General features: G+C 42.8%; 1 protein-coding gene across 1 annotated transcript in view; it reads left to right on the top strand.

Moving 5' to 3' along the window:
* TBX5 (T-box transcription factor 5) overlaps positions 1-17,043 on the top strand; it is a 134,512-nt gene that overhangs the window by 102,882 nt on the left and 14,587 nt on the right. Inside the window, exon 5 of the mRNA XM_069759820.1 lies at positions 2,424-2,515. Coding sequence (XP_069615921.1) covers positions 2,424-2,515 — 92 coding nt within the window. The remainder of the gene's footprint in view (positions 1-2,423; positions 2,516-17,043) is intronic.

The following is a 17,043-nucleotide window of genomic DNA, read 5'->3' as shown; positions in this document are numbered from 1 at the left end:
AAGAAGCCATTATCTACTAGGATCATTCCCATTTGATTAAATCAAAAACATATATTGAATGTACAATAGGTCTACCTATTTCGTAAGTCATATCATATTACACAGTGACATTAACTACTTAAAGTTTGTTGCATGAAGCAAACACACTTATTGATGAAAATTAATCTTAGTAATTTTTCAGAAAGAAGCTAAATATAGTGAAGTATATACAGGTCCTTCTCAAAAAATTAGCATATAGTGTTAAATTTCATTATTTACCATAATGTAATGATTACAATTAAACTTTCATATATTATAGATTCATTATCCACCAACTGAAATTTGTCACGTCTTTTATTGTTTTAATACTGATGATTTTGGCATACAACTCCTGATAACCCAAAAAACCTGTCTCAATAAATTAGCATATCAAGAAAAGGTTCTCTAAACGACCTATTACCCTAATCTTCTGAATCAACTAATTAACTCTAAACACATGCAAAAGATACCTGAGGCTTTTATAAACTCCCTGCCTGGTTCATTACTCAAAACCCCCATCATGGGTAAGACTAGCGACCTGACAGATGTCAAGAAGGCCATCACTGACACCCTCAAGCAAGAGGGTAAGACCCAGAAAGAAATTTCTCAACAAATAGGCTGTTCCCAGAGTGCTGTATCAAGGCACCTCAATGGTAAGTCTGTTGGAAGGAAACAATGTGGCAGAAAACGCTGTACAACGAGAAGAGGAGACCGGACCCTGAGGAAGATTGTGGAGAAGGACCGATTCCAGACCTTGGGGAACCTGAGGAAGCAGTGGACTGAGTCTGGTGTGGAAACATCCAGAGCCACCGTGCACAGGCGTGTGCAGGAAATGGGCTACAGGTGCCGAAATGGGCTACAGAGAAGCAGCACTGGACTGTTGCTAAGTGGTCCCAAGTACTTTTTTCTGATGAAAGCAAATTTTGCATGTCATTCGGAAATCAAGGTGCCAGAGTCTGGAGGAAGACTGGGGAGAAGGAAATGCCAAAATGCCTGAAGTCCAGTGTCAAGTACCCACAGTCAGTGATGGTGTGGGGTGCCATGTCAGCTGCTGGTGTTGGTCCACTGTGTTTCATCAAGGGCAGGGTCAATGCAGCTAGCTATCAGGAGATTTTGGAGCACTTCATGCTTCCATCGGCTGAAATGCTTTATGGAGATGAAGATTTCATTTTTCAGCACGACCTGGCACCTGCTCACAGTGCCAAAACCACTGGTAAATGGTTTACTGACCATGGTATTACTGTGCTCAATTGGCCTGCCAACTCTCCTGACCTGAACCCCATAGAGAATCTGTGGGATATTGTGAAGAGAAAGTTGAGAGACGCAAGACCCAGCACTCTGGATGAGCTTAAGGCCGCTATTGAAGCATCCTGGGCCTCCATAACATCTCAGCAGTGTCACAGGCTGATTGCCTCCATGCCACGCCGCATTGAAGCAGTCATTTCTGCCAAAGGATTCCCGACCAAGTATTGAGTGCATAACTGAACATTATTATTTGATGGTTTTTTGTTTGTTATTAAAAAACACTTTTATTTGATTGGATGGGTGAAATATGCTAATTTATTGAGACAGGTTTTTTGGGTTATCAGGAGTTGTATGCCAAAATCATCAGTATTAAAACAATAAAAGACCTGACAAATTTCAGTTGGTGGATAATGAATCTATAATATATGAAAGTTTAATTGTAATCATTACATTATGGTAAATAATGAAATTTAACACTATATGCAAATTTTTTGAGAAGGACCTGTATTTCAGAATAGTGCTGGAGAATAAGGTCCAACTTAAAGAATCTCACTGGTAATTTTATAATAGACTTATTTATTTGGAGCTTATGGCTTGTCAAAATAAAAATTTAAAATCTGCTCTCATGCATTTATTATGATACTATAAACCAAGTTTCTGGACTCCGGAACTCCATAACCCATCAGTTGTTTATGGTTTCTGAATTTTTTTTTTTATACGGTTAACTATTTGTAACAGCACCAGGTATTGACTAATTAGTCAATACCTGATCAGGAATCCTGAAAAATAGAATTACCTACATGGTTATCCTGAAAAATCCATAGCAGCGGCCATCTCCTATCTCAGTAATGGGAAAGTCTGTCTTCACTGGATACAGATTTTACCTATGAATTGAGAATTTTGATAATGACTGATCAATGTTGGCAGAGAAAGAACATTTTTCTGATAAGACATATTACAAAGCTGCATATTTTCATGTGTACTACTGAATTATGAAATAAAAATTAAAATGATGGTTAAAAATGACAGCAGTACTCTTTTACAGAATACAAAGTGGTGTAGCAAATTTTTTATGTTACAAAGTAATATACATAGGAATCAAGTTCTGGGTTTATTTTCAAACTTGATGTCTATTGATATAATGCACATCTTTTACATAGATAACCCAGTTAAAGATTGAAAATAATCCATTTGCCAAGGGATTCAGAGGAAGTGATGATATGGAGCTGCACCGCATGTCCAGAATGCAAAGGTAAGCGTGTATTATATCTTCTGTTTATTAAAGACTTTTTTTGTGGCAGCACGGATGACAAGGGCCAATACAAGTCTATGGGTCTGTGAAAAGCACATACCTCACACAAATGGCATCAGTGTGCTGTCCGTGTTTAGCATTGCAAAAGTATAGGAGAAGCTTTGATAATTTTTTATTTATCCATTCGTGAAAAACTCTGATGACATGCTGATTTAAAACACTGAAGACACGGATACCATTGTTTTGTGTACGTAACAAAAGCAGATGTCTGAATGAGACCTCAAGGACAGTAAGTAAAATAGTAAGTGCACAAGTGCATGCTGCAATGGTGGCTCAGTGGTTAGCATAGTAGTTTTGCAGGTAAGGGGTCCTGGGATGAAATCCACCAAGGACAAGATCTGCAAGGAGTTTGTATGTTCTCCCCATGTTTGCTTGGGTTTCCCCTGGGTTCCCCAGTTTCCTCCCACACTCCAAAGACATACTGATAGGGAATTCAGATTGTGAGCCCCATTGGGGACAGTGATGATGATGTTTGTAAAATGTTGTGGAATATGATAATGCTATATAAGCCTGTAAGACAAATAAAATAAGAAACTATACAAATAGCAGTGGATCAAAGAATACACCACAGATCAGATTCAGTCACATATAGGATACATATGTAACTCAATGGCTCACAAGTGTCTTGTTTGATTTGAGCCATTCTCTTTTCTCTTTTCATTAATTCAATCCAGAACACTGTACAGACTTCTCCATATGACTACAAAGTAAGATGTCTAGAAATCTTTGTACCCTTGCTTTTCCATATTCTGTTGTAACCCATATAAAATCAGCACACAGACCAGATTTCTAAATAAATTAGGACTCGAGCGCAAAATAAATTCAGACCCTAGTCTAAACCTTTACATAAATTCAGACCCTTAAATTAAATGGGTGATCTGGTCTTCCAATGAAGTTCTTCAGTCACATATGTGACTGCAGACTTCTGAATCCATACACTGTGCTTACAGAAGGATTCTCCGCTATTGCGGGTGAGAGTGGGCGGTCACATGACTACAAGTATGTAATTTGCATACATGAAGTCCCATGCAGACTAGACATGCTTTGCCTCGCTCAATAAAAGTGAATTGAGTGAGGCCGAGCATGTCTAGTCAGAATGTGGCCTTAAATATTCAAATCACAGACTTGACTTGTGGTCATGTGACTGCCTGCTCTCACCACCAACATCGGAGAATCCTGAAAGCATGCAGCTTGCATGCTTTTAGGATTCAGAAAGCTGCAGTTAGATAGAGTGGTTGCAAACTTTCATCAGAAGACTGGACAACAGTTTTAATTGAGTGCCTAGACTGGACCCCTAAATAAATTCACACCTTGCTCCAGAACCTAAAATAAATCCAGATCCCAGACCAGTTCTCTAAATTAATTCTAAGTAATTACAGACCCCAGACCAAAGCCCTCAATTAAAATCAGACCTCTAGACTAATTCAGATCTTAGACCAGGCCTCCAAAATTATTCTGATTCTGAATAAATTACATTAATTCAGATCTCACACCACATCCTTAAATTCAAATCCCAAATTAAACCTCTAAATAAATTCAGACCCCAGACCAGATTTAAAAAAGAAAAAAAAATTCTCAAAGATCTGACCAGACATCTCCATGAGGTAAAATTTGAATTCTCCTGTATGCTCGGATTTTCCTTGGACATTCAATTAGCAGAGAAGTTATTCTCTTTGGATTGAATATCCTTTTATAATACCATTGTCGGCATCCCTGCACGATCCCCCTTCATCCTCCCAGCAGAGACGCTGACATGCTCAAAGCCACGTCCGCTCTGTTACGGTCCTTGCGGCGGCTTCCACTTTCCAGGACCTGCGCACAGCACGCAGGTCTTCCGGAAGCATGCTTAGAGCGTGCACGCTCTCCCCAATTCTTAAAGGGGGATCAAGTGCACTACAGAAGTGTCCCCAGTGAATGGCTGGGAGGCATCAGATACTTAAGGCACCCTCCCTTGTAGGGAGGTGTCTGAGCAACATTAGTATTTAGTTAAAAATAGCAACCTACAAGAGTTCACTAATTAAATATGGTAAAATCCTTAAAGAAACAGAAACAAACTAAACCAAACTCCTTAGCCTATCCTGTGAGAATAATAAGACTAAAATTTCTCATATTTGAAGGGTGTGTTTTCCCAAGAACAATTTTAAGATCTCCCCACAGATGTTTAATGGGATTTAGATAAGGACTCTTTGCTGGTCACTTCAGAACTTTGCAGCACTTTGCTTCCATCCATTTCTGGGTGCTTCTTGAAGTATATTTGGAGTTATTGTCCTTTAGTAATCTCGAGATTTCATGATGCTTTGCACACAGTCAAGGCACCGGGTACCAGAGGCAGCAAAACAACCCCAAAACTTATTTGGACCTCCATCATTTTTGACTTTAGGCATTTTGTTCTTTTCTTTGTAAGCCTCATTCATTTTTCGGTAAACAGTAGAATAATGGGCTTTAACAAAAAGCTCTATCTTGGTCTCATCAGTCCACAAGACACTTTCCCAGAAGGATTTTGGCTTGCTCATGTACATTTTGGTAAACTGCAGTCTAACATTTTTATGTCTCTGTGTCAGCAGTGGGGTCCTCCTTGGTGTCCTGACATACCGTTTCATTTCATTCAAATCTTGATGGATAATTTGCACTGACACTGATACACCCTGAGCCTGCAAGACAGCTAGAATTTCTTTGGGACTTGATTGGGGCTGCTTATCCACCATCCAGACTATCTTGTGTTGCAACCTTTCATTAATTGTTCTCTGCCGTCCACATCCAGCAGTTTAGTTACAGTGCCATGGGTTGTAAAAATCTTGATTATGTTGTGCACCGTGGAGAAAGGAACATCAAGATCTCTGGAGATGACCTTGTAACCTTGAGATTGTTGACATTTTTCAGCAATTTTAGTTCTTGAGTCCTCATACAGTTCTCTTCTTTCAGTTCTCCATGCTTAGTGTGGCATATATAATATGCAAATTGCCTCTTCAGAGAAAAAGAGGACTTAAATTCTATAGTGCCACCTGTTGGAAGTAGCGATCCTACAAGTCACAATCAACCCTTTAACGAGTCGTGCAACATGACTTAGGATAAAAGCCAAATCAGTACCTCAATTCGCAGACACAGGTGTTTTGGGCTGTTGGCCCTCATCAGTGCGAAGCATGAGAACTAATTTGGCTAGATGAGAGGCTCTGGACTGGGGTCTAAGGGGCAACGTTTCTCCTTATGGAGAGTGACATACCAGCTCTGGCTTGTCAAGGTAAGGAGGCTTATTCGCCGTGCAATGCTCCTCTGGGAAATATAATATGCAAATTGCCTCTTCAGAGAAAAAGAGGACTTAAACTCTATAGTGCCACCTGTTGGAAGTAGCATATATAGACACACAATGCAATGATTGAGTCAACTTCTCCCCTTTTTATCTGGTTTCACGTGTGATTTTCATATTGCCCATACCTGTTACTTTTTACCGGTGAGTTTGAACCAGCATCGCATGCTTGAAGCAAAGTTGTTTATCCACAGTTTTGGAAAGGTGTCATCAATTCTGTCCAGCCCATTTTGAGAGTTTTCAGTGAAATTACAACCATCTTGTCTTTTTTTCCTCTGTTTTCTTTGTGCTGTTCCAATACACACAAAGGAAATAAACATGTGCATAACAAAACGTGTAATTGCAATCATTTTCTGGGAAAGGGTCATTCCATATCAAGTGACCCAAATATGAATATTTTTTTACCTGACGTCTTTAGAATTTATTTTTTGTTTTTATGAAGTACAACTTTAGTTAATTACAAATTAAAAGTTTATAATTTTTTTCTTCATCAGTTAATTTTTTTTACAGATTTTTAAAGTTTTGAATAAGTGTGGCCTGGTATGGCTTTACATTTTTTTTATCATATCTCGGGCTAGAATTAAGATAAAGAGGTAGGAGAGGCATCATTGTTCTCAGAACGATGCCAGCTTTCATTGGATATGTCACAAGACTGTTTCTTGATATTTTGTTTTGGAGAAATCAAATTCAAAATTTTGATGTGCAATTGTGAAAAAAACGTATGTTTTAAAATTGTGAAAACATGCATGTGTTCTTGTTTATATTTGTACAGGGATTCAACTTGGGACCTGTCAAATTTTTTTTTTTTTTTTAAAGCCTTGAATCATCTGATTTTATGTTTGTGTGAGTTTCTTCCCTTTTTCTTTTCAAATTACAACTTATTGAATTCAACATTTATATGCAATGGTGGTCATGGTGCTCGGCTCCACCTGAGTCAATATCTGATTTTTGTTAACTTTTACAATGTCGTGTTTTCTTGGATACACAAAGGACTGCGCTGGACAAGACACTGCAGAAAAGTCCTTTCTACTTCTTCATTTTCACAATCTTTGGAGAGTACAGTAGCCGCCACCAGCACCAATCATATTCACAGGTCACATCACCAGTTAGGTCATCCATTGCCGATCTTGTGCCGCCTTCTACCACGTCATGGACCTCACTCTCTTTGCTGAATGGAAAAACCCTTGTTTTTGTTTCTGTTTCACTACATGGGATGACAGTGTGGTATTGCTGAGTTCCCTTTCTGCTTCCGGTAACCGAGGTTTTCACAAACTCTCCTCCTCCTCTTCGTAGTCCTGGTTTGTACAATACATGAACTGGATGTTAAGAATATTTTTCTCCCTCCATTTGAGGAGTTGCCTGGGTATTAAGATTTGGTGTGAATATGGTTTCTGCAAGCTGGAGCTGCTGGCCTGTCATCAACTCTGCATTTTTACTGTCTACCCCTGGTCATTCTCAGCCCTAACGCCAACGCGTTTCCCTCCCCGTTATGGGGGTTCATCAGGGGAATAAAATGTCCAGGTTAAATGTCCAGGTTAGTGGAGGTATTCTGCAGTGGCAGACATAACCTCATTCAGCGGCGTCCTCCATGTGAGAATAAGGCAGGGAAACGCGTTGGGAAGAGAAAGAGGACATATCATCCAGGGTGGTTATACTAACTAAAGGGCTTCACTAAGTAGGCTCAAACTTGGGGACTGCCCTTGTTGGGGCGGGAGTCTTATACACAGGGCACGACAGGGAAGATAGCTTCAAACCCTTCCCCCCCCTACCTATATCTTTTTTCTCCCCCCTATTGGAAAAGGTTTATTGGTCTCCGTCCCACGCCGTGCTCTCAATAAGCACAAGAATCTATAACAAGAAGAGAGACAGCAATTGGGTGAGATCATGCCATTTTTCTTGTCTAGTGCACGGTTAAACATGAGCACCAAATTGTTTTTAAAGTACACATAATTTTAGAGGTATACATATTAAATGTTAAGTTTTAGAGTCTAGTGGCTGGCTATGCTGGGTTGTTTGTTCCACTGTTTAGGCACATCAGGGGCTCTCCAAACGCGACATGGTGTCCGATCTCAACTCCTGCCAATTCTGCGTTGAAAAAGTAAAACAGTGCTTCTTCCCTTACGAGCTCTCCCGTGCATCCAAACAGGGGTTCCCCCACATATGGGGTATCAGCGTGCATGGGACAAATTGGGTAACAACTTTTGGGGTCAAATTTCTCCTGTTACCATTGGGAAAATACAAAGCTGGGGGCTAAAAAATAATTTGTGTGGAAAAAAATGATTTTTTATTTTCACAGCTGTGTTATAAACTGTAGTGAAACACTTGGGGTTTCAAAGTTCTCACAACACATCTAGATAAGTTTCATGGGGGGTCTAGTTTCCAATATGGAGTCACTTGTGGGGCTTTCTACTGTTTAGGTACATCAGGGGCTCTGCAAACGCAATGTGACGCCTGCAGACCATTCCATCTAAGTCTACATTCCAAACGGAGCTCCTAACTTTCCGAGCTTTGCCATGCACCCAAACGGTGGTTCCCCCCACATATGGGGTATCAGCATACTCAGGACAAATTGGACAACTTTTGAGTCCAATTTTTCCTGTTACTCTTGGAAAAATACAAAACTGGGGGCTAAAAACTAATTTTTGGGGAAAAAAAGATTTTTTATTTTTACGGCTCTGCGTTATAAACTGTAGTGAAACACTTGGGGGTGCAAAGTTCTCACAACACATCTAGATAAGTTTCTTGGGGGGTCTAGTTTCCAATATGGGGTCACTTGTGGGGGTTTCTACTGTTTAGGTACATCAGGGGCTCTGCAGATGCAACATGACACCTGCAGACCAATCCATCTAAGTCTGCATTCCAAACAGCGCTCCTTCCCTTCCAAGCTCTGCCATGCACCCAAATGGTGGTTCCCCCCAACATATGGGGTATCAGTGTACTAAGGACAAATTGCACAACAACTTTTGAGGTCCAATTTCTCCTTTTACCCTTGGAAAAATACAAAAATGGGGGCTAAAAATAATTTTTGTGGAAACTTTTTTTTATTATTTTCACGGCTCTGCGTTATAAACTGTAGTGAAACACTTGGAGGTTCACAGTTCTCACAACACATCTAGATAAGTTCCTTAGGGGGTATTCATTCCAAAATGGTGTCATTTGTGCGGGGTTTCAATCTTTAGGCACATCAGGGGCTCTCCAAACGCGACATGGTGTCCTATCTCAATTCCAGTCAATTTTGTATTGAAAAGTCAAACGGCGCTCCTTCCCTTCCGAGCTCTGCCATGCGCCCAAACAGTGGTTTATCCCCATATATGGAGTATCAGCGTGCTCAGGACAAATTTTACACCAACTGTTGGGGTCCAATTTCTTCTGTTACCCTTGGGAAAATAAAACATTGTGGGCGAAAAGATAATTTTTGTGAAAAAATATGATTTTTTATTTTTATGGCTTTACATTATAAACTTCTGTGAAGCACTTAGTGGGTCAAAGTGCTCACCACATATCTAGATAAGTTCCTTAGGGGGTCTACTTTCCAAAATAGTGTCACTTGTGGGGGGTTTCAATGTTTAGGCACATCAGGGGCTCTCCAAATTCGACATGGCGTCCCATCTCAATTCTAGTCAATTTTGCATTGAAAAGTTAAATGGCGCTCCTTCCCTTCCGAGCTTTGCCATGCACCCAAACAGTGGTTTATCCCCACATATGGGGTATCAGCGTACTCAGGACAAATTGTACAACAACTTTTGAGATCCAGTTTCTTTTGTTACCCTTGGGAAAATAAAAAATTGGGGGCGAAATATCATTTTTGTGAAAAAATGTGATTTTTTATTTTTACGGCTCTGCATTATAAACATCTGTAAAGCACTCGGTGGGTAAAAGTGCTCACCACACATCTAGATAAGTTCCTTAGGGGGTCTACTTTCCAAAATAGTGTCACTTGTGGGGGGTTTCAATGTTTAGGCACATCAGGGGCTCTCCAAATTCGACATGGCGTCCCATCTCAATTCTAGTCAATTTTGCATTGAAAAGTTAAATGGCGCTCCTTCCCTTCTGAGCTCTGCCATGCGCCCAAACAGTGGTTTACCCACACATATGGGGTATCAGCGTATTCAGGACAAATTTTACAACAACTTTTGGTGTCCAATTTCTCCTGTTACCCTTGGTAAAATAAAACAAATTGGAGTTGAAGTAAATTTTTTGTGAAAAAAAGTTAAATGTTCATTTTTTAATAAACATTCCAAAAATTCCTGTGAAACACCTGAAGGGTTAAAAAAACTTCTTGAATGTGGTTTTTAGCACCTTGAGATGTGCAGTTTTTAGAATGGTGTCACACTTGGGTATTTTCTATCATATAGACCCCTCAAAGTGACTTCAAATGTGATGTAGTCCCTAAAAAATGGTGTTGTAAAAATGAGAAATTGCTGGTCAACTTTTTACCCTTATAAGTCCCTAACAAAAAAGAATTAGGTTCTAAAATTGTGCTGTTGTAAAGTAGACATGTGGGAAATGTTACTTATTAAGTATTTTGTGTGACATATCTCTGTGATTTGAGGGCATAACATTTCAAATTTGGAAAATTGCGAAATTTTCAAAATTTTTGCCAAATTTCCATTTTTTTCACAAATAAACGCAGGTAATATCAAATAAATTTTACCACTATCACGAAGTACAATATGTCATGAGAAAACAGTGTCAGAATCATCAGGATCAATTTAAACGTTCCAGAGTTATAACATCATAAAGGGACAGTAGTCAGAATTTAAAAAATTGGCCTGGTTATTAACGTGCAAACCACCCTTAGGGGTTAAGGGGTTAATTTTCATATCTACAGCTCTGCAGTGCGTGAGACCTGTGAGGATAACAGAGGTGTCTTTCATTACATGTCTCACATAGGACAAAGCCTGTTTAAAGCTACTATGGGATAGCATGTTTTTCTTCCCCCCTGCAGACTGCTGCCTGCTCAGGATTGGTCAAAGTCATGTAGGGGAAGAAGTAAATGTTGATATTCCAGGTCTTCATTCTCCACTTCATCTGTAACTTTTGGATTATGAACTCATAGGCCTTATTAGTTGTTTGTGCACTATTTATGCTTTGTAACACAAATTTTAGTGAAAAAAATATATATAATGAGTACCATTGTTAGGGCTGGCGGAGTGCACCGAGTAAATATAGATGTTATTATTGGTGCGTTCGCAGCCCGGGGTCCACCGTGCAGGAGGAGAACTTGCTGCTAGCAAATGGCACTATATGGCGGTATAAGCGAGCTCTGTTACTTCACAGAGTCGCCGTGATAGAAAAGCACTGTGTCCTGTTAAGCTCACAGGAGTACACAGCTAACTGCTGAGTTGATAGCAGCCAGTGGTCATGCAGTCACAGATGCACGCAAACAATTCCTCACCGGAGGTGCCGGTATTTTAGTGGCTTATTTCAGCCGGGACCTGAATACATGCAAACAAACTCCTCACCGGAGGTGCTGGTATTCTAGTGGCTTATTTCAGCTGGCCCTGACCACAAGCATACATGACCACACTGGCGCAAAGCTCATGACAAAGATTGATACTACCGCATGGCCGTGCGGCCATGCGAACCTTTTATAGTTGTAGCAAATTCAGGACCTTCCTAGAGGACCAATGGGATTTGCTTCAGGACCTGAGCGTGTGACCCCTGACCTCCTATGAGAGGTCTTCCTTTGGGCATGCTCAGAAGCAAGAAAGCAGGACTTAGTCCCAGAAGCGAGTCCTCGCGGCTGACCAGTACTAGCAGAGCCTGGAAGAACAGCAGTAGCCATACGCAGAGTATCTGGCTGAGCCAGATGCTGGTACCGATGTCTCCGCTGAGCAGGCTCCACTGCGGCTGGAGAAGAATGGGAGACCTCAGCGAAGATGACTTGAGATCCCCCTATGCAGAGGTGGGAACTCAAGCCCTAGCATTACCCCCCCTCCTAGGGCCCCCCTCCTTGGACCTCGCTACGCTCGAAGGCCTCAATGAGTTGCGGAGCTCGAATGTGTTCAGCAGGTTCCCAAGACCTGTCCTCTGGACCATAACCCTTCCAGTCCACCAAATAAACTTTCTTGCCACGTACCACCTTGAACCCCAAAATAGCATTCACCTCGTAATCATCCGTAGACGAACCGGATGTCCCGGCGGATGACTCGGAAAACCGGGACATGTATACGGGCTTCAAGAGGGACACATGAAAGGTGTCGGTGATACTTAGGCATGAAGGAAGGGCCAGACGGTAGACCACAGGGTTAACCTGTTTGAGGAACTTGAAGGGACCCAAGTAGCGAGGTGCAAACTTAGTGGGCTCAACACGCAGCCTGTTGTCATGGGCGGAGAGCCACACTAAGTCGCCAGGAGCAAAGGTCGGAGCGGGGCGCCGATGAGCATGGACAGAGGACTTCATTCTCTCCTTGGAGGCCCGAATGGCATCCTGACAGAGGTCCCAAATGTCCCATGCCTCTACAGCCTTGTCTGCCACCCTGCAGTCAGTGGAAGACACGGGCATAGGCACAGGGACACGCAGATGCTGGCCGTAATTAAGGAGGAATGGAGTCTGACTGGTGGAGTTGGCTACGGCGTTGTTTAGCGCAAACTCTGCCAATGGTAACAAGGATGCCCAGTCATCCTGCCTGGCAGAAGCAAAATGTAGATATGTCTAGACGTAGATATGTGACCAGACTCTGGTTGGCCCTCTCTACCAACCCATTCGTCTCGGGATGATATGCCGAGGAGAGATTCAACGCAATGCTGAGCAGACGACAAAGCTCTCTCCAGAATCGAGACGCAAACTGGGGACCCCAGTCACTGACAATTTTATCCGACATACCGTGTAGGCGAAAGATATGTTTGATGAACAACACTGCAAGCGCCCGTGCAGAAGGTAGCCGTAGAAGAGGCACCAAGTGCACCATTTTGGAAAAATGGTCGGTGATTACCCAAACCTTGAGCATCCTTTTGAAAGAGGACTGCTCCAGCACCAATGGAAGAGGCATCCAGCTCCATTATAAACGGCATATCTACATCAGGGCAATGTAGGATGGGAGCGCTAGCAAAATGGGACTTAATAGAAATGAAGGCCTTGGAGATCTCCTCAGACAACAATTTGGGATTTGCTCCCTTCTTGGTGAGGGCTACCAAGGGAGCTACCAGAGTTGAGAAATGAGGAATGAACTGGCGATAATAGTTAATGAACCCCATAAAGCGCTGCACTGCTTTAAGAGAATGGGGTTCATGCCAGTCCATCACAGCCTGTAGTTTGGCAGGATCCATAGCCAAACCCTGGGTGGAGATGATATAGCCCAGGAAAGGTAAAGACTCCTGCTCAAACACACATTTCTCCAAATTGGCATAGAGGGAATTAGCTCGTGAGAGGTCGAAGACTTTGCAAACATCTCTCCGGTGGGAGTCCATATCTGGAGAGTAGATGGGAATATCATCCAGATAGACTATGACAGAGATGGACAGCATATCCTGGAAGATATCGTTTACAAAGTCTTGGAAAATGGCTGGGGCATTACAGAACCCAAAGGGCATCACTAGAAATTCATAGTGCCCATCCCTAGTGTTAAAAGCCTTCTTCCATTCGTCCCCCTCACGGATGCGAATCAGGTTGTAAGCACCCCGCAGATCTAGCTTAGTAAATACCCTTGCTCCCCGAAGCCTATCAAAAAGCTCAGATATCAGGGGCAGGGGATACTTATTCTTAACGGTGATGGCTGTTATGAATAGGTAATTCAGAACCACAATGGACCTTGAAGTTCAGAGCACACAAGTGACCTGACAAAAACCACAAAACATAGGACGAGCTCTGAGACGTGGAAACTCTGCTGACCGCAATCCCTAAACCTATCAAACCACACTAGAGGTAGCCGTGGATTGCGCCTAACGCTCCCTATGCAACTCGGCACAGCCTGAGAAACTAGCTAGTCCTGAAGATAGAAAAATAAGCCTACCTTGCCTCAGAGAAATTCCCCAAAGGAAAAGGCAGCCCCCCACATATAATGACTGTGAGTTAAGATAAAAATACAAACACAGAGATGAAATAGATTTAGCAAAGTGAGGCCCGACTTACTGAATAGACCGAGGATAGGAAAGATAGCTTTGCGGTCAACACAAAAACCTACAAACAACCACGCAGAGGGGCAAAAAGACCCTCCGCACCGACTAACGGTACGGAGGTGCTCCCTTTCCGTCTCAGAGCTTCCAGCAAGCAAGCAAAAATAAAAAAGCAAGCTGGGCAGAAAATATAGCAACAAAAGTAACACAAGCAGAACTTAGCTTATGCTGAGCAGACAGGCCACAGGAACGATCCAGGAGGAAGCAAGACCAATACTAGAACATTGACTGGAGGCCAGGATCAAAGCACCAGGTGGAGTCAAATAGAGCAGCACCTAACGACTTAACCTCATCACCTGAGGAAGGAAACTCAGAAGCCGCAGTACCACTCGTGACCACAGGAGGGAGCTTGATCACAGAATTCACAACAGTACCCCCCCCCCTTGAGGAGGGGTCACCGAACCCTCACCAGAGCCCCCAGGCCGACCAGGATGAGCCATATGAAAGGCATGAACAAGATCGGCAGCATGGACATCAGAGGCAAAGACCCAGGAATTATCTTCCTGACCATAACCCTTCCACTTAACCAGATACTGGAGTTTCCGTCTCGAAACACGAGAATCCAAAATCTTCTCCACTATATACTCCAACTCCCCCTCCACCAAAACCGGGGCAGGAGGATCAACAGATGGAACCACAGGCGCCACGTATCTCCGCAACAGTGACCTATGGAATACGTTATGGATGGAAAAAGAATCTGGAAGGGTCAAACGAAAAGACACAGGATTAAGAACCTCAGAAATCCTATACGGACCAATAAAACGAGGCTTAAACTTAGGAGAGGAAACCTTCATAGGAATATAACGAGTTGACAACCAAACCAAATCCCCAACACGAAGTCGGGGACCCACACAGCGTCTGCGATTAGCGAAACGTTGAGCCTTCTCCTGGGACAAGGTCAAATTGTCCACTACATGAGTCCAAATCCGCTGCAACCTGTCCACCACAGTATCCACACCAGGACAGTCCGAAGACTCAACCTGCCCTGAAGAGAAACGAGGATGGAACCCAGAATTGCAGAAAAACGGTGAAACCAAGGTAGCCGAGCTGGCCCGATTATTAAGAGCGAACTCAGCCAATGGCAAAAAGGACACCCAATCATCCTGATCAGCAGAAACAAAACATCTCAGATATGTTTCCAAGGTCTGATTGGTTCGTTCAGTCTGGCCATTTGTCTGAGGATGGAAAGCCGAGGAAAAAGACAAATCAATGCCCATCCTAGCACAAAAGGATCGCCAAAACCTCGAAACAAACTGGGAACCTCTGTCAGAAACGATGTTCTCTGGAATGCCATGTAAACGAACCACATGCTGGAAGAACAATGGCACCAAATCAGAGGAGGAAGGTAATTTAGACAAGGGTACCAAATGGATCATCTTAGAGAAGCGATCACAAACTACCCAAATGACCGACATTTTTTGAGAGACGGGGAGATCCGAAATAAAATCCATAGAGATATGTGTCCAAGGCCTCTTCGGGATCGGCAAGGGCAAAAGCAACCCACTGGCACGAGAACAGCAGGGCTTAGCCCGAGCACAAATCCCACAGGACTGCACAAAAGAACGCACATCCCGCGACAGAGACGGCCACCAAAAGGATCTAGCCACCAAATCTCTGGTACCAAAGATTCCAGGATGACCAGCCAACACTGAACAATGAACCTCAGAGATAACTTTATTCGTCCACCTATCAGGGACAAACAGTTTCTCTGCTGGGCAACGATCAGGTTTATTAGCCTGAAATTTTTGCAGCACCCGCCGCAAATCAGGGGAGATGGCAGACACAATTACTCCCTCTTTGAGAATACCCACCGGCTCAGGCAAACCCGGAGAGTCGGGCACAAAACTCCTAGACAGGGCATCCGCCTTCACATTTTTAGAGCCCGGAAGGTACGAAACCACAAAGTCAAAACGGGAGAAAAACAGCGACCAACGAGCCTGTCTAGGATTCAACCGTTTGACAGACTCGAGATAAGTCAAGTTCTTGTGATCAGTCAAGACCACCACGCGATGCTTAGCTCCTTCAAGCCAATGACGCCACTCCTCGAATGCCCACTTCATGGCCAGCAACTCTCGATTGCCAACATCATAATTTCGCTCAGCAGGCGAAAACTTCCTGGAAAAGAAGGCGCATGGCTTCATCACCAAGCAATCAGCACCTCTTTGCGACATAACAGCCCCCGCTCCAATTTCAGAAGCATCAACCTCAACCTGGAACGGAAGCGAAACATCTGGTTGACACAACACAGGGGCAGAAGAAAAACGACGCTTTAACTCTTGAAAAGCTTCCACAGCAGCAGAAGACCAATTGACCACATCAGCACCCTTTTTGGTCAAATCGGTCAATGGTTTAGCAATACTAGAAAAATTACAGATGAAGCGACGATAAAAATTAGCAAAGCCAAGGAACTTTTGCAGACTCTTCAGAGATGTCGGCTGAGTCCAATCATAAATGGCCTGGACCTTAACAGGGTCCATCTCGATGGTAGAAGGGGAAAAAATGTACCCCAAAAATGAAACCTTCTGAACACCAAAGAGACACTTTGATCCCTTCACAAACAAAAAATTAGCACGCAGGACCTGGAACACCATTCTGACCTGCTTCACATGAGACTCCCAATCATCCGAGAAGACCAAAATATCATCCAAGTATACAATCAGGAATTTATCCAGGTACTTTCGGAAGATGTCATGCATAAAGCATTGAAATACTGATGGAGCATTGGCAAGTCCGAATGGCATAACTAGGTACTCAAAATGGCCCTCGGGCGTATTAAATGCAGTTTTCCATTCATCGCCCCGTTTAATACGCACAAGATTATATGCACCACGAAGATCTATCTTGGTGAACCAACTAGCCCCCTTAATCCGAGCAAACAAATCAGATAGCAGCGGCAAGGGGTACTGAAATTTGACCGTGATTTTATTTAGAAGGCGGTAATCAATACAAGGTCTCAGCGAACCATCCTTCTTGGCCACAAAAAAGAACCCTGCTCCCAATGGCGATGACGACGGCCGAATATGACCCTTCTCCAAGGATTCTTGTA

Source organism: Ranitomeya imitator, chromosome 1 (genome assembly GCF_032444005.1).
Source record: "Ranitomeya imitator isolate aRanImi1 chromosome 1, aRanImi1.pri, whole genome shotgun sequence".
NCBI classification, from domain to species: Eukaryota; Metazoa; Chordata; class Amphibia; order Anura; family Dendrobatidae; genus Ranitomeya; species Ranitomeya imitator.
This window is presented reverse-complemented; position numbering and strand designations above follow the sequence as displayed.